At 52.4% G+C, this 27,246-nt stretch overlaps 1 protein-coding gene across 1 annotated transcript in view; it reads left to right on the forward strand.

Moving 5' to 3' along the window:
- The window catches only part of SEMA5B (semaphorin 5B), a 114,361-nt gene extending 87,360 nt beyond the window's left edge, over window positions 1-27,001 (forward strand). The window contains exons 5-22 of the mRNA XM_045812664.2: window positions 9,334-9,396; window positions 9,771-9,869; window positions 10,426-10,639; window positions 11,296-11,581; window positions 13,945-14,080; window positions 15,221-15,428; window positions 15,526-15,733; window positions 21,927-22,044; window positions 22,186-22,367; window positions 23,342-23,485; window positions 23,694-23,841; window positions 23,967-24,192; window positions 24,385-24,603; window positions 25,043-25,213; window positions 25,317-25,466; window positions 25,727-25,771; window positions 26,207-26,412; window positions 26,629-27,001. Of these exons, the coding sequence (XP_045668620.2) occupies window positions 9,334-9,396; window positions 9,771-9,869; window positions 10,426-10,639; window positions 11,296-11,581; window positions 13,945-14,080; window positions 15,221-15,428; window positions 15,526-15,733; window positions 21,927-22,044; window positions 22,186-22,367; window positions 23,342-23,485; window positions 23,694-23,841; window positions 23,967-24,192; window positions 24,385-24,603; window positions 25,043-25,213; window positions 25,317-25,466; window positions 25,727-25,771; window positions 26,207-26,412; window positions 26,629-26,787 (2,982 nt within the window). The 3' untranslated portion in view covers window positions 26,788-27,001. The remainder of the gene's footprint in view (window positions 1-9,333; window positions 9,397-9,770; window positions 9,870-10,425; window positions 10,640-11,295; window positions 11,582-13,944; window positions 14,081-15,220; window positions 15,429-15,525; window positions 15,734-21,926; window positions 22,045-22,185; window positions 22,368-23,341; window positions 23,486-23,693; window positions 23,842-23,966; window positions 24,193-24,384; window positions 24,604-25,042; window positions 25,214-25,316; window positions 25,467-25,726; window positions 25,772-26,206; window positions 26,413-26,628) is intronic.
- Window positions 27,002-27,246: the final 245 nt, after the last annotated feature.

Consider the following 27,246-nt stretch of genomic DNA (forward strand, 5'->3'; position numbering starts at 1 on the left):
TTATTGAGTACCTACTGAAAGCTGGGTCTGGTCCCAGGCATGGTGCTAGGCATTTGAGATCCAAAGATGAATCAGGTTCAGTCGCTGGCCTCAGGAATAAGCAGATGAGATCACAAATAATTCCGCGTCCTGGATGGGATTTCTGTGGCATGGTTCTGGGGCCTGGGCTACAGCAGCAGCCGGTGGCCTGTCAGCTTGGTCACAAGCAGCGCATCCAGTACTTACTTACCATTTGACATCCACAGAAAATGAAGCCAAGATGCCAAGCCCAGAAGGTCAGGGCCTGAGGGAAGTCGGTGCAGAGGTGGTTCACAGTGGGTGGGAGGAAGTGGGTCCAGGGGCCCTGCCCTGAGCTCAGGCAGTTGGCTTTTTGTGAGGTTCCCAAGGTCTGCAAATGAAGGTCTTCCAGGAGCAGTAAAGCGATCAAAGAGAGGAGAAATGAATGCACAGAAATAAAAGCAATGCGGTGGGAAGCATGCAGGGCGGGGTGAACGCTGGGTTCAGCGATGGCCCAGAGGCGCTAGGAACCCATCAGGCTCAGCGTGGCCAGCAAAGCCTTCTCGGAGAGCTGCCCTTGGGCTAGAGTTTGAAGGATGGGGTTTGCCAGGCAGCTAAAGGCGGGGGGCGGGGGGCTACACAGAGGTGTGAGATAGCATGGAGCGCTGAGGGGCCCAGTGTGCAGGATCATGTTGTGTGAATAAGAAAGGGGTAGGAGGTGAGGCCCGGGGAAAGAGAGGGGCCACACTGCTGAGGCTCTTCACTGCTGAGCAGAGCAGTCTGTATTTTATTTCAAAGGCAGTGGGGCTCACCAAAGGGTTTTAAGTAGAGAAGCGGCATGACCAGTTTTGGTGTTTAGATCACCTGGCCTGGTGCAGAGAATGGATTAGTGGAGGAGAGGGTTAGGAGGCAACTGCCATAGACCAAGTGAGTAGTGGGGAAAATTGAACCAAGGCAGTAGAGCGGGGATGGAGAGAAGAGGAAGGAAGATCTTTAGGAGACATAAAACATCACACGCACCCCACACAGTCTTCTGCATGAAGGTGAGCCCTGGAGTTGGGGAAGTTAGCAGCTCTGGAGGGCTTAGCAAAAAGCTTGGCCCCCAGTGGTGCCATGGAGGTTTCTGGCTTCCAGAGCAGGGTAGCATAAATCAGGTTGGGAATGGAGCTAGCCTGGCTCGTGGCTGTGGTTCACCCTGGGTTGCCCACTAGAATCACCAGGAGAGATTTAAAACCACTGATGCCCGCATCCCACCCTCAGAGATTCTGACTTGATTGGTCAACGTACAGCCGGGCACTGGGATTTTTAAATCCCAGGTGACTCTAGTGTGCAGCCAAATTTCGAAACTGCTATCCTAGAATATCCGTATCTTTTCTGTAGGTGCTGCCCAGCTGGTTTGGCCTCCCCAGGTGTCCTTGACAGCTGGCCCGCAAGTCCCAGGTCCCTCACCCGATCAGATGTTAGGACTCTCTGGCTTGCTGATGAGGCCTGGCATTGGGTTCATCCCTGTCCGTGTTGATCTGGCCTCAGCCTTAGGAAGCTCTCTTATACCAGCCCCCTAGCTCCCACTGGGGGCTCCCACGGGGGGCAAGGGTCAGCTTCAGTGGCTTCTCTGAAGGGCACCGCATACCAGCCGCAAGTGCACCAGGCGTTGGTTTTACCACCTTCCCAGGGTGTCTCTTTGGGGCCTGATCTCAGGAGTCCAGAGTGGATTCTCCACGACAGAACTGAGGAGAGGAATAAATACTTTTCATGCCCACATCCCCACCGTGGTGGGTGCCATCTGGCCACAAAGTGGAGAGACAGGGAGAGAAGTTGGAGTGGGCTGCCTGGCATTCCCTAGAGAGGCTGGAGTTGTGAACCCTGGCCTCCAGTCCCCTGGTCTGTCATCCGGCCTGGTGAAAAAGCCCTGACTTCTGACCGCAGAAGCCTGACCTCAGCAAGGGCCCTTCCATTGCCCTCTCTGGGGCTTTCGGTCCCTGCTTAGAAGCTTTTGGTCCCACAGCATCTGCTATCACAAGTGGCTCACGGCAACCAAGTGCTAAAATGGAGCTGACCACTGCCCACAGGAGAAGGTAGGGCCCAGGCCCCACAGCCCAGCTTCCTCTACTCTCCATATTGCCCTGGGGGTACACATGGCTCTGACTCTCCCAGATCTTCCCACTGGCCCCAAGGTAGGATTTAACCAAACTTAAAGCTCAGTGCTTTATTGATAGTTTAAATAATTAAAGAAAAATCTGAATACAAACAGTTTATGCAAACCAGCATCCATTAAAAGGACTTCTAAGTACCTAACCCCTATTAAACAATTTATGTAAACACTATTCCTTCAGGAGAATAGAAATGCTGAGCCTTTCCGCATTCTCCTAGCACTAAGGGGAGGGGAGATGCGTGAAGCAGCACAGAGGGCAGTGTGCCTGTGTGTACTCCTGCTTGTGGACAGAGAAGGGAAGTCAAATCAGCTCATCTGTGATGGTTATTTATCAGTGTAACTTAAACTGGTTTGGGGAAAGAAAAGGTGACCAGTGGTCAACAGCGTCAGGGGGCTGCTGTGTGATGAGCTAACTTGGATTTGGCAATTTCCTGACCTTTGCCAGAGGGGTTCCAGGGGATGATGTGACTGGAGGCTTAATTGCAATGGATTTGTGGTCTTGGGCTGCCAGATGTCTGGGAAGTGCAGAAACGCAGACCGTTCTGCACATATGTGTCCGGATGCATGTGGGGCTTTGTTGGGCCTTGGCAAGCAGAGAAGCTGATTCTGAGCTCTCTTCTAGTTATCTCTACATTCGCCAAGCTAATCTGGCAGCTCTCAAGTTATTTGAAATCTAACCTCTGCTGACTGGTGGATTTAATGCTCAGAAGATGTTTTAATGTTGAGCCATTGTCACTGGCATCCAGGGGAGGCGCTGAGTCTGCAAGGAGATTCCCCAGTTCCTAGCCGACTTGCCTGTTCTCTCCCATAGCAGGAAGTTATGCAGTCACTAGACTTTGCCATCCTGGAATTTCTGGGGCGGTGCTAGTTTAAAGCTTTCTGATGGCAGATGGATTGATCATACATGTCTATCTCCGCTTCTTCACAAAAACCCACTAAAATGACAGTGAGGAATTTTTAAAGGTTTGGATCCACAGTGACAGAGAGACGTCAGTGGAGAAGAGATTAAACACTTTAGGGAGATGGAAAGTGGATGGGCAGTCATAACAGATTTAGCAGAGCAGAACAGTTTATGGAGGAAAATATGGCAGAGAAGTAAGCTGAACCATCCAGAAGGGCTCAGAAATTGGGATGTAAGTACCGTAGAATGTGAGGATGAGGTATAAAGATAAGAGGGGGAAATAGTTGAAATTGTCTAAATTGAGAGGTTGGAATCCAGGGCTCCTATCCCATCCCACACAGCAATCCTTTCATCCATTTTACCCCTCCCCCAACAAAGGGAGACTAAGACCCTTTCTCTAAAGAGCTAACTGGTGAGTCTCCAAATTTAAGACTTCAAGAAAGCTAAAGGACACTAATGGGGTATGGGGCTATAACAGTATTTCTCTTCTTTCTTTCTTTGTGTAATTTATTTTTTGAAGAAACCTGATCATTTGTCCTATAGAGTTTTCCACAGTCTGGATTTTGCTGATTGCAATCCAAGTGGTACATCTTAACATGTTCCTCTATTCTCTGTATCATCTGTAAATTGATTGCTAGATCTAAAGAGTTTATTCAGTTTAGATTGAAGCAAGATTACTTACTTCATAGGTGTTATTATGTACTTTTTTTAGGACGCACATACTATTCTGTTTTTTTCAATGTTAGCAGCTATTGATGATTGTTTCCCAGATCCATTAATTCTGTAGATGTTCCAATGTATGAGCTGGACTTCTACAAAGAAAAACTTCTCATCTCCAATTTGGTTACCCAACCATATGGTCATATAGGAAAGACAGGATAAGGGGCGCCTGGGTGGCTCAGTTGTTAAGTGTCTGCCTTCAGCTCAGGTCATGATCCCAGGGTCCTGGGATCGAGCCCCTCATTGGGCTCCCTGCCTCGCTGGGAGCCTGCTTCTTCCTCTCCCACTCCCCCTGCTTGTGTTCCCTCTCTCGCTGGCTGTCTCTCTCTGTCAAGTAAATAAATAAAATCTTAAAAAAAAAAAAAGCAGGATAAATGTTTGATACTTTCTTTATTTACCACTTTTCAAAGAATGAGCTGTTTTGCTAGTGTCTGTCAATGATCAGTCTGTAAATGATGATCAGTTAATTTTATTCTTTTCTTCTTATTATTACAAACTCAAAATGGCTTTAAACATTGTTGGTGTGTTTCAGTCCATTGCAGTTATCTTTGCCAGTAGGGGGCCTCTTCAAGTTGGTTCCTGGGTCTTTTGACATGATAACCTGGTTGCCTTTGGTTGCATCCTTGCTGTTTGGGTGAGGAGATGTTCCAGACTCACCTTCTTGTACATTTCCCAACCCCAAACCTGGAATCAGCCATTACCTTAAGAGGCCGGTTCCTTTCAGTGGGAAATGGCTAGTTGATTTATTTTTAAATATAAAGAAATAGCCAAAAATCACCAGACCTATCAGGAAAGCCTCTAAAGTGAAAGAGAAAAATCAAAACAAACAAGCAAATAAAAGCAGAAAGCTGTAAGAAAACAGGGACAGTAAGAGAAATATAAGAAAACGTTTTTTAAAAGTAGTTAGAAGAACAAGTTGAATCTTCTGAGATATAAAAATGTATTTTGTAAAATAATAAATTAAAAATATGGAAATTAAAAATGTGATTGGAGAAATAAAAATGAATCGAAAGATTAAAAGATGAGGTTGAAGAAAAATCTCCCAGAAATTAGAAGAACAACAACAACAACAAAAAAATAAGAAATTAAGAACAGGGGAGAAATAACAGAAAATTAGAGGATCAGCGCACAAGGGCCAAAGTTGATTGGATTAATGAGCTACAAAAAAGGAACAGAGGAAAAGGTGAGGAAGAAATTAAACATGAAATTACATAAGAATATCTGCCAACTCAGAGGACAAGTCTTCACATCAAAAAGGCTGAATGAGTTCCCAAAAGGGACATGCACTAAGGCACAGCAGTGTGAAATTCAGGATACTGTTATGAAAGAGAAGATCCAAAAAGCTTCTAGAGTCTAAAGAAAAAGGAAACGGTCATTAGAAAAGTTGGGGAATAAGAATTACATCAAACTTGGGGGCGCCTGGATAGTTCAGTCAGTTAAGCATCTAACTCTTGAGTTTGGCTCAGGTCATGATCTCAGGGTCGTGAGATCCAGCCCTGTGTCTGACTGTGTGCTGAGTGTGGAGTCTGCTTAAGATTCTCTCCCTCTCCATCCCCATCTTCTCAAAAAAAAAAAAAAGAAAAGAAAAGAAAAGAAAAGAAAAGAAAAGAAAGAAAGAAAGAAAGAAAGAAAGAAAGAAAGAAGAGAAAAAGAAAAAAGAAAGAAAGAAAGAAAGAAAGAAAGAAAGAAAGAAAGAAAGAAAGAAAGAAAGAAAGTAAAGAATTACATCAGACTTCTCATAGCAACACTGGAATCTAGGAGACATTGGAAGAATAATGCCTTTAAAATTCTGAGTGGAGATTATTTCCAACCTAGAACTCTGTCTCAAAGCTATCGATCAAGTATGTATGAAGATAGAATGAATCAGACATGCAAGAAATTTAAAAAAATTGATCTATCATGAGGCACCTGGCTGGCTCTGTCAGAAGAGCACGTAACTCTTGATCTCGGGGTCGTGAGTTTGAGCCCCACGTTGGGTGTAGAGATTACTTAAATAAATGAATAAATAAAAACTTTTAAAAAATTGATCTACTATGTTCCTTTTCTTAGGAAGATATTGGAGATGTGTTTCACCAAAATAAGCAAGTAAATCAAAAGAATGGGAAACATGGGATTTAACAAAAAGGAAAGGAGAGAAGGTAAATCCCAGGATAACAGCCAAATAGGAGGCCCCAGGAGCAGCCAGTCCACAGTGGGGCAGAAAGCTGGAGGCTGAGGCAGGAGGGAGGGGACAGGAACGAATGGGTGATCAGAACCATTTGTGCTTACAGTTAGCAAATGATGTTGAGAGGGATTTGTAACACCTGTTGGACATTTGGGGAAAAATTAATGGTAAGTACGTTGCAAAACAAACAAATGAAGAAAATCAAGGCAATTATTCAGTCCAGGAAAACCAAAAGTTGGTCAAGAAGGAAACCTCATCAGAATAGGCGTGATTTCATGGATTCTCAGATGCACATTTTCACATTTTAATGAGTCTGAAATCAGGCCACTTCTTCCTGTTGATGGCGTCTTACAGTCACCGTCAGCCAGACCGCCGTCCTGATTGAGTTGTCCTCGCCTCTGCAGGCGTGAACTTGGTCCTTATTCTGATAAAGCAACCCATTGACATTTCAGGCCACAGACCGTTTTAGGATCATATGAGGAGGGAACTGGAGTCCTGATTTTTCGGAATACCTTCTGTGGACACCTTCTGGTAAGACCAAGAAAGTATCAGCATCCAAACTTGCAGAGTGGGATCCATAGCTTGGAAGAAAATTCTGAGGACCTGAGTGGAATACTCTTGAAGAATTGCTGCATCACTGAAGCCCTGGGTGATTCAAACACATGATCCAAACAAAACAGCTGAGCACTGACACCTGGAAAGTGACTCAGACGAGGCCGACTCTGAATTCAAAGAAGGTTTAAGAATACTTGATTCAGCTCGTTTCCATTTTTCGTTTCCATACACACAAGATTGATAGATGATAAAAATTGTATGTCTAAATCAGAGCACTTTCAATAAGTTTACATTAAAAATTTAAGTAATAAAGATTTGATTGGCAGTGTATTTTCTTTCTTGGTGTTTCGTATTACAATCAACGGTGGTTTATATTCAGTGAAATCCAGGGTACTGGTTGGTAGTAGTGAACAATTTTTATATATTCATAATAATGTAAATACCAGTGTTGATTTTAACTTAAAAATAAAGAACTATATTAACATTTTAGATAGTTAATATTACATAATTACAATGGGAGGATGGGGAGAAGGGAAATGTATGTGTGCTTTGGGGTAGGGGAGAACGGGTGACTGGGAAAAATCTTTACCTCCATAACAGGAAGTCAGAAGAGAAAGTCTGAGATTGATACATATTTTTGAGAAACCGGATTTAAAAATTAAATTAAATTAAAATAAACTCTATTAAAACATACACACACAGAGAAACAGCTAAAAGCATTGAAAGTAGTCCTTAGGAAATGGAATTGGGGTGGAGGAGGAGTGGGTTGCCGGTTTTGGGTTTTTTTTTTTATAATTTTTTGATATCATTTGACTTTTTCAACTCTGTACATCATTACTTGGATATAAATAATTTTTAAAATAAAATAAAAATTTTTTAAATGACTCAAGCCTGTTCTGTGCTGTTATCATTATAAATATACATATCCTTTTCAGGCCATATGTTCTAACTTTGGGCTTGAGAAATCTATTCACTGTGAGAAGCTGCAGGATGTAACAGAAAGAGCTCAGCCTGGTGTTAACTGTCTGGGTTTGCATCTTAGGTTTGTTGCTTACTAGCTTTGTGACCTTGGGTAAATTGTTCAGCTTCTCGGAGCTTCATTTTCCTCACCTGTAAAATGAGCAAAAGTCCACGCGTCTCACTGGCAGTGAGGATCCAAGAGAGAGGTGTGTCAAGTCCGTGGCACAGTGCCTGTCCGGTGTTCAGCGCAGTGTACTTGAACTGCTTTCGATCGTGCACAACGGTCCCACCTACCCACCCAATGGAATTCCCACCCCCTTATGAGCAAGACCCCTTTGCCCACCAGCCCCCACTCCCCTGCAGCCACCCACTGTCTGGAGCTTCAGGCCCGCACCTCTGCAGAGTCTGTGGGCCATTGCTCTTGTTGGCCCCGGGGGCCCCAAAGTTGCTTGTTTATGTCCCTCTTTCCTCTCACATCAGGCTCGGCCAGGAAGCTGATGGGGTCCTGAGGGTGATAATGGCTCCATTGTTCCTGTCCTGATAAACCCCATGGCTCTGAGGCCAGATGCCAGGGGTCCTTCGCCCTCCAAGGTCTAAGAGCAAAGGCCGCCTGCGCTCCAGGCCTGGCATGGAGCTCATAGGGCGAATGGAGGCCTGAACCACTCCCCCCCTCCCCCCGGGCTCCTGAATCCAGGCTCTGCAGGAGTCAGCCCTCCCTCTGCCCCACAAAGCAGCCATCTTGGAGTTGTGGGTGGACAGCCGCCTGCTGCTCCCTCGCCCAGCACGCCTCCCCTCCCACAGCCCAGCCCTGGAGCTCTGCAGGCAGGCACTTCATGGCTAGAAGGAGCTTTGTGAGAAATTAAAAGCGGGTTGGTTTTTGTTGTTGTTGTTGTTGTTTTTCCTGTTTGGGTAGAAGACCTGCTTGCTCAAGGCTCCCTCTCCCAGGACAGGTAGGCAGTTCATGTTTGCACATGTGACCCAGGAATCTATAACGAGCCACACACCAGGGCTATTGACGTTGCCTGGACAGGGAGGGCAGCTCTCCTCCCTCCAGCTTCTCTTCAGAGGCTGGGAGGGGTGTGAGAGAGTAGAGACGGAATAGGTGAAGAGGAAGGGGGGTTCCTAGGTGGGGAACTGCCCTCTCCTAATGCCATGGACAGCTAGGAACAGGAGTCCCTGAGTGAAAGCTGCATCCCCAAGCACCCCACGGTGCACCCCGCAATGGAGCATGAATCATGCTACAGGGGAAGCAGACAGCGGAGTCAGGGAGGGGTAGCAATTACGAAATGGGAGGCCCAAGGTTCTGAGACAGTGGGATAAAGAGAAAAACACACAGAGCCTTTGAATCAAGAATGTGGGTTCCAATCCCTGCTCTACGACATGGCAGCAGCAAGTCACACAGAATCTGAGTCTCTTCACCTGTTGAGGGGAAAAAAAACACTTTGCAGGATAATAGTGGGAAAATTAAATAGTTCTGTCTCTGAGGTTTGCAAATCTAGCCTTTCCTCCCACTCTGGGTCTGGGGTGGTCCTGAAGGTCATCCTTGGCCACTTGCATCTCCCTGGCTGACCTGGGGAAGGAAAGAGGGGGGAGGTCCTAGGACAGAGCTGCATGGGGTAGTTCAGCATGAAGACATTGTTACTTCAGGCCTCCCTGACCCAAGCAGGTGGGGAGGGTGTTGGATCGAGGGGACATCCTCTTTAAGGTCTCTGCGTAAGGCGATCTGGCAGCCCGCTGAGTCCACGTGGATGTAGTGAGGGGGACACTTACCCTGCTGGCTGTCATTGACCCTTTCCCAGCTTCCCGTCCACTCCCAACCCTGACTGCTTCCTGCCACCGTGGTGAGTGGCAAAGCCGTGTGATGTCTGTGTGCTCCTCCCACAGGCCACCGAGTGGGCCTCCAACGAGGACACGCGCCGCTCCTGCCAAAGCAAAGGGAAGACTGAGGTATGTGGCTCCGGTGGTCCAGGGGCCTGGCTTAGAGCTGGGAGGAGGCTTGTGGTTGTGGGGATGGAGGGGCACCATGCGGGCACGGGCCACCTGTGGGAGAGGCCCAGCCTGGAGCGGGGGGTGGGGGCTCTGGGTGCAGGGAAGGGTGCAGCACTGAGCATCTGAGTGGGCAATGACGCAGCAGGCTGACCGGGGGGGCCGGGATGTGAGGGGAGGGAATGTCTACAGAAGCAACCTGAACGTCAGAGCAGGGCGCTTCGGGGGCAGAGGAGTGTTCTCAAATGTTTGTGGTGCGGTGGTGTGAAGGAAAGACACCCTGCCCCACGTGTGGTGCCTTTGTTCCTCTTACTTCTCTGTCACCATTGCTTTAGGAGGAGTGTCAGAACTACGTGCGAGTCCTGATTGTCACTGGCCGGAAAGTGTTCATGTGCGGGACCAATGCCTTTGCCCCGGTGTGCTCCAGCAGACAGGTGGGGCCCCCTCAGGGTAAGGCAGACTGAAGAGGGCACAGAGAGGTTGTCTCACCGAGGCCCACACAGCCTTGGAGTGGGGTTGCCAAATTTAGTAAAAACAAAAAAACCCAAAACAAACAAACAAAAAATGCCTAAATTTAATTTCAGATAAACAGCAAATTTTATTTTAGCATAAGTATATTCCCTGCAAGCTTTGGGACATACTTATGCTAAACGATTATTCATCATTCATCAAAATTCAAATTGAACTGGGTCTGCTGTATTTTATCAGTCAATCTCACCTTGGAGGGTCCTGACTTGGGGGAAGGGGGGAGCAGGGAACAGAAGCAGATGGAGCTCCTGGCACAACCTCCTCCCTCCATGATAGCGGCTCCTTCAGAGGGACTGTGGGGGACGGGGGGAAGTGAGGAGGAGGTTGTAGACAGGGAGAAGGTCAGAGAGACCAGGGACCCAGGAGGAAGCAAATTCTGGTGTTCGGGGGGTGGGGGGAGGGAGAGATCAGGCAGCCCCTGGGTCTCAGGGAAAAGCACCCCTATCTCCCCGTCGTCCCCAGGTGGGGAACCTCAGCCGGACCATAGAGAAGATCAATGGTGTGGCCCGCTGCCCCTACGACCCGCGCCACAACTCCACAGCTGTCATCTCCTCTCAGGGGGAGCTCTATGCGGCCACCGTCATTGACTTCTCAGGGCGGGACCCCGCCATCTACCGCAGCCTGGGCAGCGGGCCACCACTTCGCACTGCCCAGTATAACTCCAAGTGGCTCAATGGTAAGGGGGCACAGCCCTGGGGGTGGGGGTTCTTCTACCAGCCAGCCTCCCCTGACCCTCAATCCTCCTTCCTGCCCCTCCTCTGAAAGGGATTACGCTTGCTTCCTCAAGAGGCCCGGAATGGGGCAGATGTTGGCCCAAGGACCATTGTACATTGGAGATGGACTCCAGATGAGATCACAGATGTGCCCAGGACAGATAGAGGGGAGGCTATGAGGGCAGAGGAGGAGTTAGAACTCATTAGGAGAAAGGGTTATAGGACAGACGAGATTGGGAGAGGGTGGTCTCTTTCCCCTTGGAGTTGAATTCCTGCTTCTCCACTGACGGGCTGCGTGGCCTTGAGCAAGTACCAGACTCTCTGTGCCATGATGTTCTCCTCCGTCATAAGAGGATAATCATAGTACTTACCTCATAGGTTGTTAAGAGGATCATATAAAGTACTTATAATAATGTCTGGTTTGCAGTGACTGCTCAGTAGCCCGTATTAACTATTATTATAACTTCGTAGTGGAGGTGGGAACAAGGCTAGTTGGAGCCCCCAGGTCACCAAACCGTCCAGGGGTGTCAGGATGCCCATCTGGGAAAACAGAAGTCAACTCTGTCCCCTTCCTCCCTGCTGGCCCGACCCACCCCCTTGTTCCTCTTCTGCCCCCCAGAGCCAAACTTTGTGGCAGCCTACGATATCGGGCTGTTTGCGTACTTCTTCCTGCGGGAGAACGCGGTGGAGCACGACTGCGGGCGCACGGTGTACTCTCGGGTGGCCCGGGTATGCAAGAACGACGTGGGGGGCCGCTTCCTGCTGGAGGACACGTGGACCACGTTCATGAAGGCCCGGCTCAACTGCTCCCGCCCGGGCGAGGTGCCCTTCTACTACAATGAGCTGCAGAGTGCCTTCCACCTGCCTGAGCAGGACCTCATCTACGGGGTCTTCACCACCAACGTGTGAGTCCCTGGCCCTCTGCCATCCCTTCCTGCCTCGCGGACTGGCGGGGCTGGGCGAGTCCCTCTCTGGGCCCCCGTTTCTCCTTCTGTAAAATGGGGAGTGTAACAGCACTCCAGCCGGCCTTCAAGGTAAACTTGTCCCAGATCACACAGTCCTTGCTTCTGCGGCTTGCTGCCTCTGGACGGGGAAGCACTTAGTCTGGATTGCGGAAGGGCAGGCCGAGGCCAGATCTGAAGCAAGTAAATGGAGCCCGATTATGGCTCCCTGCGGGAAGAAATTGCTGGGGGTGAAAGGAAAATAGCCTGCCTTGGATGAGAGGATGGCAGCCCCAGGAGGGTCCGGGAGCAGCCCTTTATAGACAAGCTCAGAGGGGATTCTTGCCGGTCCCTTCCAACCTCAGGACTCCATGGTCCTGCTGACCCTAACCAGCAGAGTCTTCTGGCATACTGATGGCACTGGGAAACACAGCTGGGAAACGGAGCCCCTTTTGTTTCCTGGGTGTAAGGAAGGGTAGCCCTCATGGAGATCGCGAAGCCCTCCTCCCCCCACCTCCTTCCGTGTAAAGGCTGATCCCGTCAGGTGATTTTCACGTACAGAATGATGAACGGGCAGCAGAGACCAAGGAACACATGAGTTGTACAGGATGCTGCATGGGGTTCTTTGTGAGGACCTCAGAAACATCTGAGCCTAGAGTGCTATGTGCTTACCCTGGCCCCAAGTTGCAGGGACTGGAGGAGGCCAGGCTAGCTCTAGGAAGCACAGTCTGAGGATGGACAGGGATGAGAGTACAACTGGGAAACAGAAAGACCATCCAGGGCTGGGGGACACCCATGCATCACAGCCCATGCAGGCCGTGAGCTGACAGCCAGGACTTAATGACCAGCCCAGCGGTCAGCACCAGAACGTGGGCAGCCATGAGCAAGGGACAGGAGCTGCTGGAGAGGCATCAGGGGCAGATGATGACATTGGTATGGATTGTAAATAGTTTCTGTATTGTGTGGCTTCTCCTTGCCAGGTGCTTGTCACGGTGGGGGAAGGAGGGAAACAGGGGTGCCAGTGAGCAAAAGCAGACCTGGCTCTGCCCTTAAGGAGCTTACCTTCTAGAAATGGTGGTTATTAAACACCAAATTTTAACTGTGATAAATGCTGCAAAGGGAAAGGGCAGTGTGCAGGGAAGCCTCTACTGTGTGGAGGGGTGGTGATCAGGGAAGGCTTCCTGTAGGAAGTGACATCTACAGGATGAATGGAAGTTAACTAGGGGAGAGGAGCATTCCAGCCCAAGAGAGCAACACCCACAGAGCTCTGGAGTGGAAAGACATAAATGCTTGTAGAACTTAGTGGAGACCAGTGTGGCAGGAGCCTGGAGGGTGAGGAAGAGAAGAAACAAGAGAGGAGGCTGAGGGGCTGGGATGGGAAGAATTATGTCCTTACAGCCTGCTTAAGGGTTTTGATCTTTATTCTAAGAGCAAGGAGAAATGAAGGGCTTGAAGCTGGCCAGAGACTAGCTTGGATGTGTATTTTGAAATGTTCACTGTGGCTGCTGTGTGGAGAATGGATTCAAGAAGACTGGAGAGGCTGCAGTGACTTCAGCCTCTGATCAGCGCAAATGTGACTTCACAGAAGGCCAGCTATGAGATCAGCGCAGTGTCCAGCCGGAGATGACGGGGGCTGAGGCCAGACAGAAAGGGCGGGGAGGGTGATGGACACATTTGGGAGAGGGACTAAATGCAGAGAACAGAACTGGAAACATTTGGCAGCGTGGTGTGGGCTCTGTGACCTGTTCACATCAGATTCATAGAAACACCTGATCCCGGGACTGAACGGGTCTTAGGAGGTCATCTGGCTCAGGGTGTTGCGAGCTGCAGCCATGAATCAGTGGTTTGATAACCAACTTGAAAAGTAAAATAAAATGAAGAAAGCAAAATAGAATGGAATTAAAAATAGTGGAGTACAATGCATTTAGTAAGGGTATTGTTCATGAAAATTCTTTACAGATGTGTGTGCTCGTGTGTGTGTTATTCGCAGCTGTGATATGAAGTATGTTTCTTACAGTGGGCTCTGGACTGAATGTTTGAAAAACACTGACTTTATGTGACCCTCCCACTGGAGAACGGAAAGGGAGGAGGAAGTAGCACAGAGTGACCCCCCTGGGCGTCTCATCAGTGGGCCTTTCCCAGAGCTCCCAGAGTGTGAGGGCATCTCCCCCTTCTGTGGCGCTGCGTGGTGTGGAAAACACCGGGCTTGGGCTAGGTCCTCAGCAGCCCTTGGAGCTGTGCCGTGTCGTGTCCAGACAGCCGGCTGTGGGATCTAAGGGACCTTGGCCCGCAGGGAGGGCAGCACCCCACCGCCTCTTGCCTTTCAGAAACAGCATCGCCGCTTCTGCTGTCTGCGCTTTCAACCTCAGTGCCATCTCCCAGGCTTTTAATGGCCCATTTCGCTACCAGGAGAACCCCAGGGCTGCCTGGCTCCCCATCGCTAACCCCATCCCCAACTTCCAGGTACAACCTCTCCTCCCCTTTCCCTCTCCTCACAGACCAGCTTTCCCCAGATGACCAGCCCCCAGCTGATTCCCAGCTGCTTCGCACAAACAGCAAACCTGTCCCTGCTGGTCTGCACCCATCCGTGGGGTCTGCGATGGTTCCCTAAGACGGTGGAGTGAGAAGGGAGCATGCTCCGAGCCATCTCTAAATGTGACTTCACACCTCCAGGGAGACTCAATGTAGGGAACTAGGAGAGCACTCACAAGCTATCTGGTCAGAATGGGGGGATTTTAACTGGAGTTTGCTTGCAGTCTACCCAGCCTGGGTACTAATTCCTGGAGCGTCTGAGTGCCAGGAATGGTCAGGGCCCAGCCATGGGTGATGTGAGCACCCCTAGTGCTGTGATGGAGAAGAGGAAAGAGCCATGAGGCAAAGGAAGTTACTGATGGTTAACTTTCAAATCCATCCAAGTTCCTGCCCACGGGGAGGTATGGAGCATGGGAAGACCTCAGGCTTTGCAGTGGAGTCATCCTGACCCAGATCTAGTCCTCCCTCTGTGTGACCTGGACCTGGGTCAAGTCAGTCACCCAACCTCGCAGAGTCTCTTTACCCTTATCTGGTACTAGGGATAATACTCTTGACCTCGAAGATGAGTGCAAGGGTTAAATATGCCCCTGACACAGTGCCTGGAATGTATAAGTGCTCAGTCAATGGTAGTTGCCCTCCAGCTTCGGTTTAGAAGGCGTAAGAACTTTGAGCTGGTAGGAGCACAGGAGAGGGAAGGCAGGTGGTGCCCCACCATGGGGGAGGAGTACCTACAGCAGCTGTACAGAATCACAGGACACCTGTTATCTGCACTCAAATGATTTATTTTTAGGTAACCCAGCCCCTTTTCCATCTCCCCCACCCCCCTTCACCGTCCCTCGCAGGTCCCTCCTCCCCATCTTCCCAGCCTCGTTTTCCCCTAGTTCTCAAGGAAGAGGCATCTCTCCCCGGAAGGGGTTGCAGGGATCCCAGCGGGGATGTTGGGGGTAGGGGCCGGGATTGGGTGATCACAGCCTGCCCGTGGCCGCCGGGGCTTTGATGAGGCCGGAGAGGGATAGGGGACTGGGCAGCCCGGTGGCTGGGCACGCGTGACCCCCCTCCCCCCCGCGGTAGTGTGGCACCCTGCCCGAGGTGGGCCCCAACGAGAACCTGACGGAGCGCAGCCTGCAGGACGCGCAGCGCCTGTTCCTGATGAGCGAGGCCGTGCAGCCGGTGACACCCGAGCCCTGTGTCACCCAGGACAGCGTGCGCTTCTCGCACCTCGTGGTGGACCTGGTGCAGGCCAAGGACACGCTCTACCACGTGCTCTACATCGGCACCGGTGAGCCCTCGCCGCCCAGCCAGCCCCAGGTGAGGAGGAGGTGGAGGGGCGGGGGCGGGGCTGGGCCTTCAAGGCCCCTTTCTTCGCGCCCCTCCAGAGTCGGGCACCATCCTGAAGGCACTGTCCACGGCGAGCCGCAGCCTCCGCGGCTGCTACCTGGAGGAGCTGCACGTCCTGCCCCCCGGGCGCCGCGAGCCCCTGCGCAGCTTGCGTATCCTGCACAGCGCCCGCGCGCTCTTCGTGGGGCTGAGCGACCGCGTGCTGCGGGTCCCGCTGGAGAGGTGTGCCGCCTACGGCAGCCAGGGGTAAGCGGGGCCGCTGGAGCGCGGGGTGGGGGGGGGGAAGGGGCGGGGTGGGATGGGGGACTGGCCCCCTCCAGGCCTATGCCCTCCAAGCGCACCCCGGAGGGGGCTCTCAAGATGCAGAGCTCTGAAGCCACCTGGGGTGGCGTCCTGGCACAGCCTCCAGTGGTTTGCGTTTGGACAAGTCACTTAACCTCGCTGAACCTTGGTTTCCTTCTCATAAAATACCTGCAGGGTTTTGTAAAGGTTAATTGGGATCGTCTGCGTCAACCACTTACCATTGCCTGGGGGAAGCGTGTGCTCTAGCTGATGATGGTGGCTGCTGCTCTCCGTTTTGTCAACCCCAAAGCTAGTGCCTGTCAGCCGTCTCTAGCTTACCTGATTTATGCTCAGTCCCTTTAATTCAGAGAAAGGTCTTTATCTTTGAAACCCCAGGACTTACTTACCAGCCAGATGTGCGGGGAGATAGGAGACGCTGCTCTGAGTCAGTACCAGATTCTCGCTTTCTTCCTTCCTGATTTAGAAGAGGCAGAGAAGCCTGGCTTGGGTGGGGTGGAGTTGAGGAACCATGTGGAGCTGTCGCTGTATCTGCTTCTGAGACCTTAGCTTCAAGGGGATTCACAAATCTGGCAGTAATGGCACTGGCATTTCAGGGGGAACACAAAAGCCTAGTCCAAAGCCAAATGGAAATGTATCACCATGTGAAGCTCCCCCGAGCTGTGCCCCCTCATTTTTGAGGTAATCAAAAGCTGCCTTAGCTGGCATAGCCACCGCCACGTGGGCCCTGTGGCCTTTGCAACACAGAAGCCTCCTGGCTGTGCCCATCTGTCCTCGAGATCTGCGAGACAAATGGTACCCCTGCTGCCAAGGGTGGTTCTCCAGCCCCTGCGGGATGTGCCGGAAGCTGGGCAGAGGGCCGGGGGGCCAGGGAGGAGGCTGGACGGTCATGGTGTGGCAGCCAGGGAGGAAGAAGGCGAGAGCAGTGGGCAGACGCTCCCCTCGTCCCCCACATGTAGCTCCAGCAACGAAACACCATTTACTCAGCCCTGCCGTGCTTGGAGCACTTTACAGGGCTGTGGCTGTGAGAGAAGGGGGGCAAGAGGACACTCTCATTTCCCTCAGCACTGTGATGTCCGGCTGGAGAGAGAAACCCGGCTGGAGAGAGAAACCCGGGCCTGTAGTAGATGTGTGGGAGGAGACCTGGGGCATCGTAGGCGGGGCTCTGGTGGCAGAATTGGGCGGGTCTGGGCTCCGCCCTCAGCTCATCATCTACTAGCTACACCGTCCAGAGCAAGCTACTTTGCCTCCCGCGCTTTCTCCTCAGGGGAAAATCGGAGGAAATTGTGATGGAGCAAACGAGAGTTCATTCTGGCAGAGTTGTTGTAAGGATTGGGAATTACATTCATGAAGTGCTCATACATGGTAGCTAGCATCCTTGTTCCCTTCCTATCTCCACAAATGCATGTCGGGGCCACGCAGCCTCCTGGGCTCTCTGCAGTCTCTGCACCTGTGACATTGGGTACCGGCCCATGGCTTGGCATGAATCGCAGGCTATCTGCGGATGGCGTTTCCCCCATGTCTTGTGTTGTTATTAAACTTTTCACATGTGTCTTGTTGTTTAGGAGCTTGTAAATCCTTGAAGGCAAACCCACTGTCCCAGTACTTTTTAGACTTAGGCCCAGGGGCCACACCCAGCCCAGGGCACAAAGTGGGCCTTCCACACATGACTGATCCTTTAGCTCATTGGTCATTTGGCCTGAGAAGAGGTTGGTGCAGGAGAGGAGTGGGGAATGGGACCGAGGCCAGCTGGGAATGCCAAGGGAGGATTGGATCCGAACCTGCGGCTGTGGGTGCTGAAGTGGTCTTCGAGCAGGGAGTGGAGTGACGGGCAGTGTGAATAGGTGTTTGACAGCGATCAGTCAGACAGCAGTGGGCAGCACTGTCGAGGGCAGATGGTTGGCCAGCGTGAGCTAGTGTGGCTCCCAGCCAGACATGAAGTAATGCGGGTCTGCAGTGAAAGCAGAGGAAGGAAGATGCCGGGACATTTCCCCACTCGCGTGACGCTGCAGGGAAGGGACAGGGAACTTGCATCCCGTGGCCAAGGTAGGAAGAGGTCAGTTTGGAGTCTGATACTTCCACCCTATTTGGATTCCTGAATTTGGGATAAGAGGACTTGACATGTACAGTGAGACGCTGCTATAAGGCTCTAGGAGGATCTGAAAATGTGAGGTCTCATGATTGCAAAGTTAATAAAATGACCAGAGTGAGGCCACGTAGCCACCAGTCTGTGCACCCCAGAGTCTGGAAGCCAACTATCACACTCTGTCTGAATTTGTGCTGTTGGGGGGCAGCTTGTCACAGGGTTTTGCTGTGTCCTAGGATAAACATTTCATGCTTTTTTCCCTCATTTCTTCCAAAGCTGGCAGGAGGATGAGGGTGGATTGGCAGAGGCCTTTTCAGGCCCCCTCCACTGCCCAGAATCCAGGGCTGGTCTCCAGCCCCCTCCTTTTGCTCAGGCAAATCTCAGCCCCATGGGGCATAAACAGGACCCTGGCCTGGCCAGAGAGAGACCAGGGCTCACAAGAGGTGGGGCAGAGGGAATGAGCTGCTGGCTGGCTCTACAAAGCATGTGTTTTATGCATGAACCGCCCCCTTCCTCCTTTCAGCATGCCTTTCACGCTGCACTGGAGGGGGTGTGGGGGTGTCTACATCACTCAGGAAGGTGGCTCAGAGAGTCTCTTTTCAGCCTCCCTCCCTTACAAGGAATCTGGGTCTTCCTCCGCTGCCATCTTAAATGATGGCCACTTGCTCCCAAGCTCCACCTTGGACAGCTCCCATTGTGAGACTATTGCTATCGGGTGCTGGAATCTGCCCGCTTTCAACTTCCACCATCTGTCTCTGTCCTGCCCCCCAGGCCATGGAATGAACCTGTTCCCTTTCGTAATGGCTGCTTAAGACGCTGCAGTAAAAAAGACATGGTGATATATTATTGGTCTAACACTGCTTTTATGAAAGGAAATCTCAACTGCTACCCATTCTTACAGTCAGACACGCTTTAATTCTCTCCTTGGAGCTTTAATTTTGTTGAGAACATTCCCAGCTCTGTAAGCTTTGGAGGGGTCTTTGGCCAAAAGCAGTGAGTTTGGATGGGACGAGAGCTCAAGCATTGGCTCCGGGGGAGTCCTGTAAGCCCCATCAGGCGGCCAGGCCCAGGGGAGGGCAGGGCAGGCGTGTCTGTGGAGAATCTGGTCTCTCTCGTCTGGGAGAACTGAGAGCAGGCTGAGAGGGTGAGGGAGCCTGAGTGGGGGTGCTGGGGCCAGCATCTAGTCTGGGTTTTTCTTCCCTCCTTTCTTATTCTGTCACAGATTGGAAAGACAAGGTACTTCATCTCTTGGCTTGGGAACCCTGACCAATGTGGCCCTGGGACAGCAATGGGGACAACCATGCTATTCTTTAGAATCACCTGGGGAGTGTTTAAAGATTCCAGTGGCTGGGCCTACTTTGGTCCATAAGGCCCAGATATAGGTGGGTTTTTTATTGCGTTTGCTGAAGCTTTTTAGCAGATCACTAGGAGATTCCAATTTGCAGTCAAAACTGGGAACAATTTTTCTAGAACTGGTTAGACCCTAGATGAAAGAAGTAGTATGAGGCAAATTGCATTCCTCCAGAATCTTCTGCTTTTATTTTGTACAAACTGATTCAAATTTTCTGCTCTTTTCCATCTTCTCTACTGGCAGACATTTGTTTTTGATGAATAGAATTTTATTTATTATTATTATTAATCCCCAGTCATGGCTCGCTTTCATTTAATTCATGTTGCTTCTGAAGTGCCAAATCAGCTGCTTCATGAGTTTGATGGTGCCTTCTGAGAGCTGAGGGAAATAAGCCGTGGGAGTGGGCTTTCATTGAGTTCTGATTGGCTGGATTTGCTAGCAGCAAATTTGGTCCAAATGTCACCCAGAGAGCAGAATCTCGAAACCGCATGTTGCTGGGACTGCTTTGCATATGTATTGTATCCAGTCCCATGGTGTCTAGTTGGGTGCATTCTGCTGGTGAAACACCCCCAAATCAAACCGTTTATCCCAAATGAAAATATGAACAAACTTATATTGTACAATTTACAATTGTACTTGAGTGAATAAAATGGAAACAGATTCTTGAGTAACAGATGAGCATTCTGGATTCCCCGGGCACAGCAGAGGGTGCTTGCTGGGGTCCGGCAAGGCCCTTGCCCACTGAAGCCCCAGACACCATCTCCCTTAAATGAGGTCACAGGCTGCCTGAGCAAGGGCAGCATTATCTTCTTCAGCCTCGTCTGGCAACAAGGGGAAGCCCCACCTTCCTCTTTGTGAGCTCTTTCCTATAACCTCATTTGTCTTTGGAACCTGACATGGTCCATTGAACTCACTGAAAATAAAGAACTCACCTGACAGGAGACTCTCCCTGAAGCTTTGAGAGGAAAGAAAGATTCTATCCTAGAAACACCAAAAGAAGCAAACCCTTGACTCTTTCGTGTATTCCTTTAACCCCTGGCATCCTTGGCCCCTTTGGCCTCTTGAAAATCCCTCTGCAGTTCACATCATGGTGTGGACTCCCCCACCCTCCTTCACCTGAAGCCTTTTCTGCTTCCTGGCCTCCAATTTCTGCCCTGACTCCCAGTGCTCTCTCTAGACCCTCTCTCACAGGCTCACTGCTGTGGAGCAGCCAGACCTGGTAAAGGGGTGGAAGTTGGGAAAAGGAGGCAGAAGGGACCCAGGGTATCCCCTGGGGTTGGCAGTGGGTTCCCCCAGGGCAGAGGGAACTTCTTTCAGGCTCCAGAACCTGATACTCTATTTACTTAGCAATGAAGAGCAAATCCTGATTCCATAATTCCATACTCTTTCTCTGCCTTGAAGTCTTACTAGTAGAGATCCAATTGTTTTAAAAGTTTTATTTATTTATTTATTTTTAGTAATCTCCACACCCAGCGTGGGGCTCGAACGCATGACCCTGACATAAAGCATCACACAGTCTTGCGACTGAGCCAGCCAGGCGCCCCCAGATTTAATTTGTTGTTGTTGTTGTTGTTGTTGTTGTTAAAAACCGTAAAGAATACAATGAATAAGTCTGAAGGAGAAAGGGAAGAGTGGAGCCCTAGAATATGAGAGGTATTTGGGGCATTCATTAGTGTGTGAACATTACCTTTTCTGAGTCATTGCAGATAGACCAGCCCTGAGGGCCCGGGAAAGGGGACGTGGGACCCCTTTCTTGGCAGCCTGAACTCATTCTCATGACGCTAACGCACTAGACTCTGGTTCCTACCACTGAGCAGCACAGGCCTGTGGATGCCCCAGGAGACCCTGGACGATGCCTAGGTGTCCCCTCTTCACTCAGTGGGTGAAGTCCGACACAGCCTCCAGCTGGGAGGCAGGAGTGTGGTGGAAGGATCATGGTCAAGAATCTAGACTCTTTAAAAAAAAAATGAAGTCTAGGCTTTAGCCCCAGCTCTGCCATGTGAATCCGTGTGATCTACGGGAAACTCCTCTTCCCTCTCCGTGACTATTTCTTCCTTTATACCACGGAGAGGTTGTATTGCGGATCCCAGTAATCCCCAACTTGGTTCCCATTAGAATCACCTAGGAGATTTTAAAACCTCCCTGCCCCCTGAGATTTCTGTGTGGGTGGAGGCAGGTATCAGTACTTTTTAAAAGCTTCTTTAGTAATTCGAATGTGCAGCCAGGGTCGAGAACCACCAGGCCAGACCGTCTCTGAGAAGGTTTCCATCACTAAGGTTTTATGGCCCTATTATCATAGTGTCTGAGAGAGGCACTACTTCTTTGGATTTCTGTTCTCCACATCTTCTCCTGTGGCCCTAGATGGGGAGCATGGGGCACCCAGGCTTGGGGAAGGCAAGGTTAAGTGTGTAGGCTCTGGAAGGAAAGGGTTTAAGTCCTTGTTCAGTTCTCTGGGTTTCACCCATATAACATGGGGATAATGACAGTACCTTCTGCATTGGGTTGTTGTATTAAATTAATTCATGCTTTTAAAGTGTTTAAAATGATTTCGAGCACACGGTAAGTGTTCAATGAGCTTAGTTATTACCGTGGAGGGCAACTGGACGGATAAGGGCACCCAGAGGGGTGGCTAGGTGTGTTCATGGGATACAAGTGAGGCTGGGAGGCCAGCAAGCTTGAGTTTCAGGACCTCTGTCTGGCAGGGCGTGCCTAGGGGCACGGGACCCATACTGCGGCTGGGACGGGAAGCAGCAACGTTGCAGCACGCTTGAGGACAGCTCCAACATGAGCCTCTGGACCCAGAACATAACAGCGTGTCCTGTGAGAACCCTTTCATGCTCCCCACCTGGGACCTCTCCCCCCAGTTCAGGCTGTGACTCTCCATCAGTATCCCCATGTCCCCTGGGACCTGGTGCCTGCCCTATCCCTGCTTCATGTGACCTGTTTGATGTGTGTCTGCAGGTGCGAAATGTGACTCGGGATGGGGGCTTTGGCCAGTGGTCACCATGGCAACCATGTGAGCACTTAGATGGGGACAATTCAGGCTCTTGCCTTTGTCGGGCCCGAGCCTGTGACTCCCCCAGACCCCGCTGTGGGGGCCGAGACTGCCTGGGACCAGCCATCCACATCGCCAACTGTTCCAGGTATGTGAGGACACAAGACTTGGATGGTGGCTGCCTTGGACTGGGGGGGGGGGGGGGCGGGTGGAATAGAGGAAATGGGGCATCCCCAGGCAGGTGTTCCCGCAAAGGGACAGAAACCACATCAGAGCTGTGCAGGGAACTGGAGAGATGGCTAAAATATAAGCCCTGGGGGAGTTTCCACTCCAGTGGGAGAGAAGTCTCTGTCTTGTGGGGGCTCTTGATACAAAGAGGGAGGCCGGACAGGCACAGGAGTCACAGGCCATAGCCTCAATAAGCCTTGTTCTTCCAAACATGAGGGACAGCATGAGATGACGGTAAAGTGGGCAGACTGGGACCAATCCTGGATTGCCATCGTCTGGACTCTCTTAAAATCACTCAATTCTATACATGTGTATGGATTTACACTACACATGATTGTAGTGTAATGATTGTATCATTATCCTTACTTTAAAGATAAGAGTGTTATGAGGCACAGAAATTTTCAGTAACTTGCCCAGGCTCCTATGGCTAGTAAGTGGTAGAACCAAAACTTGAAAATTGGAGTCGGAGTAGACAACAGTCTGAGGTTGGAGCCAAGTGTGGCTGTTGTAGAACAGGGGAGAGAGCATGGGATTGAGTGCAAGGGTTGGACCACCAAGAAGGTTGAAACAAAAGTTGCATATTGCAAAGGCAACTGGAGCCTTTTCTAGAGAATGTGTCCTTTTGCTCCATGAGTATCTCCCTGCCCGGGGTCCTATCTCTAGGCCATTAGCCCTGAGCCCGTCCTAATATATGGAAAAAGGCTCTCAACACGTTTGAGGAATGAATGAACAAAGAAACGAATAAGCAAGTTCGCCTGAGCCAGCCTGGTTAGGAACTGCCATTTCCCCTGTCGCTGTCTGACAACAATATAAAATCCACCTCCCAGATACAGATAGATCTGAGGAGCTAAGACTCGGAGGGTCACCTGTCCCTGTCCCCTCTGACCCCACCAGGAATGGGGCGTGGACCCCGTGGTCCTCGTGGGCCCTGTGCAGCACGTCCTGTGGGATCGGATTCCAGGTCCGCCAGCGAAGTTGCAGCAACCCTGCTCCCCGCCACGGGGGCCGCATCTGCGTGGGCAAGAGCCGGGAGGAGCGGTGAGCAGGCGTGTGGCCAGAGGGTTCTGAGACAGGCTAGCCCTGAGGTCCCAGACTTTCCAGGCTTGCTAGAGAGTGGCCTGGAGTCTCCGAGTGAGCCAGTGGACTCTCGTCCTTTCCAGGCTTGCACTCCCAGTGACCTCTTATCAGGGAAGGGGGTGCCTGCTCCCTAGTGCGATGACTGCCCCCCCCCCACCCTTCCCCTCAGGTTCTGTAACGAAAACACGGCTTGCCCGGTGCCCATCTTCTGGGCGTCCTGGGGCTCCTGGAGCAAGTGCAGCAGCAACTGCGGGGGCGGCGTGCAATCGCGGCGGCGGTCCTGTGAGAACGGCAACTCCTGCCCTGGCTGCGGCGTGGTGAGACCCGGATGAGGGGGCGCGGGCAGGAGGACGTGCACCCAGGGGAGGGCAGGCGGGGCGGGGGGCGCAGGGCAGGCCTGGGACTGCAGGCCCACCAGACAGCACCCGCTCCCATCCCGAAGGAGTTCAAGACATGCAACCCGGAGGGCTGCCCGGAAGTGCGGCGCAACACGCCGTGGACGCCGTGGCTGCCGGTGAACGTAACTCAGGGTGGGGCGCGGCAGGAGCAGCGCTTCCGCTTCACGTGCCGCGCGCCCCTGCCCGACCCCCACGGTCTGCAGTTTGGCCGGAGGAGGATGGAGACCAGGACCTGCCCCGCGGACGGCTCGGGAGCCTGCGACACCGACGGTATAGGCGCCGGGCCCCACTCCCTCCGAGGCCCAGAGCGCTGGCGCGGGCCTGGGGGGAGACCAGGAGTGGGACGGAGCTCAGGGCGGTGGGTCACGTGGTTTGGAAGAAGCCGGGAGGCCTGTGGGGCGGGAGTGGGGCCGCAGGGTGTGCTGTCACTGAGGCCAGTCTCCCCACCCGTGCCCCACCCAGCCCTGGTGGAGGATCTGCTGCGCAGCGGGGGCACCTCCCCGCACTCGGTGAGCGGGGGCTGGGCCGCATGGGGCCCGTGGTCGTCCTGCTCCCGGGACTGTGAGCTGGGCTTCCGCGTCCGCAAGAGAACGTGCACGAACCCGGAGCCCCGCAACGGAGGCCTACCATGCATAGGCGACGCCGCCGAGTACCAGGACTGTAACCCCCAGGCTTGTCCAGGTGACCCTGCGCTTAGGGAACCCCCATCTAGGAGACCCCCTAGGCCACACCTTGTGCCCAGATGACCTCTTCTTTTTGCCAGCTCTGTACAATGAGCTCTAGAGCAAGTTCGTGTCCTGACTATGGACACAGCACCTTCTCCCACGGAGCAGGGCATTTCCTCTTCCGTGTCACTTTCTTCTCTCCCCTAATGGGTTAGCCAGATAGGAGGTTTGATTTGAGGTGGAGCTGGTTTTTGGTCTCCTCTCCAGCCTGCATTTCCCGCTGCACTCCTGAGGAGGAAGGGCCAGTCCCTAACAGTGGGCTGGGGAGGGGGGGGGCTGCAGATGATGGGGTCAGGGTGGTCCAGGGCAGAGTGGCCTAGCCTGGGATAGGGTAGAAGTCTCTCTTGGGCCCTGCCTGCACCTGCAGTCCTCTTCACACACCTCTCCCCTTGCAGTACGGGGTGCCTGGTCCTGCTGGACCTCGTGGTCCCCGTGCTCAGCCTCCTGTGGTGGAGGCCACTATCAACGCACACGTTCCTGCACCAGCCCCGCACCCTCCCCAGGCGAGGACATCTGTCTTGGTCTGCACACAGAGGAGGCACTGTGTGCTACACAGGCTTGCCCAGGTATCGAGAACATTGGGCCAGGGCCGGGGGGCCCCTTGGATCCTTCTGATCTCCCTCAGGGGTTCCCAGGGCGGTTAACTTCATCCCAGCCCACAACCCACAGAAGGCTGGTCACCATGGTCTGAGTGGAGCGCATGCACTGAGGACGGAGCCCAAAGCCGCAGCCGGCACTGTGAAGAGCTGGTCCCAGGGCCCAGCACCTGTGCTGGAAACAGCAGCCAGAGCCGCCCCTGCCCCTACAGCGAGATTCCTGGTAGGTCCTTAAGCCAGCACATTCACACCAACCCTTCCCAGCTTCCTTCCCCTTCGGAAGAATCTTAGTGGGTCTAGCATGGAACACCAGGCTGGGAGGTGCGCATACCGGGTCTGAGTGGGGACAGAGTGGAATGAAGGCCCCCAGACCATGCCCCCGGCTCAGTGCTGACCCAGGGGTCCTCCTAGAGATATACCTAGCCCCAGAGGGACCCTTCTTTCCTCCCTGCCCCAACCCCCTCTCTGCTTGTCTTCCTGCAGTGATCCTGCCTGCCTCCAGCATGGAGGAGGCCACCAGCTGTGGAGGTAAAAGGAACCTGCCCCACCTCATGACACTGTCTTTCTACCTCTCCTCCCCAAAGAGGAGACCAGCCCTACTCTGAAATCTGGAGTCTCTCCACTTCCTGCTCCAGAGAGATAACCCTTGTGGAGGTCCCGGCTGCTCTAGACCATGTGTAGGGGAGTCCGGGAGGTTCCGTCTCTGTCCCCCGACTAGGAGGCAGTCATCAAGTGTGTATTCAAGAAGAGTCACCCAACTCCACACCCTCTGGTTGCCTCCTCTGACCTAAACCACAGGTGTCCTGTGAAAGAGGCCCCTGGTGGCAGGCTGCCCAGCCTTCCTGTTTTTGTTCAAAGCCCTTTCCTTTATGTCTCAGAGCCTCCTGCTGGGAGGCAGTCAGGAGTGGAGTCTCTCCTCTTCATGGTGGCCCTTTCCTTACCACTTGCTTCTGCCTCTCCCAGGGTTCAGTCTCATCCACCTGGTAGCCACAGGTGTCTCCTGCTTCCTGGGCTCTGGCCTGCTGACCTTGGCAGTGTACCTGTCCTGCCAGCACTGCCAACGCCAGTCCCAGGAATCCACACTCGTCCATCCTGCCACCCCCAACCACCTGCACTACAAGGGTGGGGGCACCCCCAAGAATGAGAAGTACACACCCATGGAGTTCAAGGTGGGAGGCTTCATAGAGAAGCTGAGTGCAGGGTGAAGGGTGCTGTGGTTCCGGCCCTGACCTGGGCGGGGCTGGGCGTGGGGGAGGGCGCACTGGTTTGTGAACTGTGTCAGCAGCCACAGTGTTTTTTCACTGACTGGTTCCCGATCTGCTTGCCCTGGCCTGTCCCCTTTCTCTCCCTTACCCTTGCTCTCTGGTTCCTTCCTTCTTCCACAGACCCTGAACAAGAATAACCTGATCCCCGATGACAGAGCCAATTTCTACCCATTGCAGCAGACCAACGTGTACACAACCACCTACTATCCCAGCCCACTGAACAAACACAGCTTCCGGCCTGAGGCCTCACCCGGACAACGGTGCTTCCCCAACAGCTGATAACACTGTCCTGGGGACTTGGGCTCCTTGCCTCCTTAAGGCACAGAGCAGGTGGAAATGGGACGGTGGAGCCAGTTTGGTTTTCTCCTTCTGCACTAGGCCAAGAACTTGCTGCCTTGCCTGTGAGGGTCCCATCCGACTTCAAAGAGCTCTGGCTGGCGGTGACCATGGGGGAGAGGGCTGGCTTCGGGCTGGCACGTGGCTGCAGTTCTGGCTCAGCCCAGGTCTCTCATGGCCTCCCTGCGACCCACTACCACGCTGATCTCCCCTGCTGTGTCTGGGCTGTGGACCTCCTGGGCATGCGAGGAACTGGAGAGTGGAGAAGGCAGGACAGCAGGCTCTTAGGCTTGGGCTGGAAACGATGCTCATGTGGCCCTCACGGGCTGAGGCTGTCCTCTCTGGCTGGCCCCAGAAGCTCTGGATTTTCCGCCCAGGGCTGGGCCGCTGTGGTGCTGCCCC

The sequence above is a fragment of the Ursus americanus genome, chromosome 4 (genome assembly GCF_024610735.1).
Source record: "Ursus americanus isolate L20-20 chromosome 4, mUrsAme1.1.p, whole genome shotgun sequence".
Lineage (NCBI taxonomy): Eukaryota > Metazoa > Chordata > Mammalia > Carnivora > Ursidae > Ursus > Ursus americanus.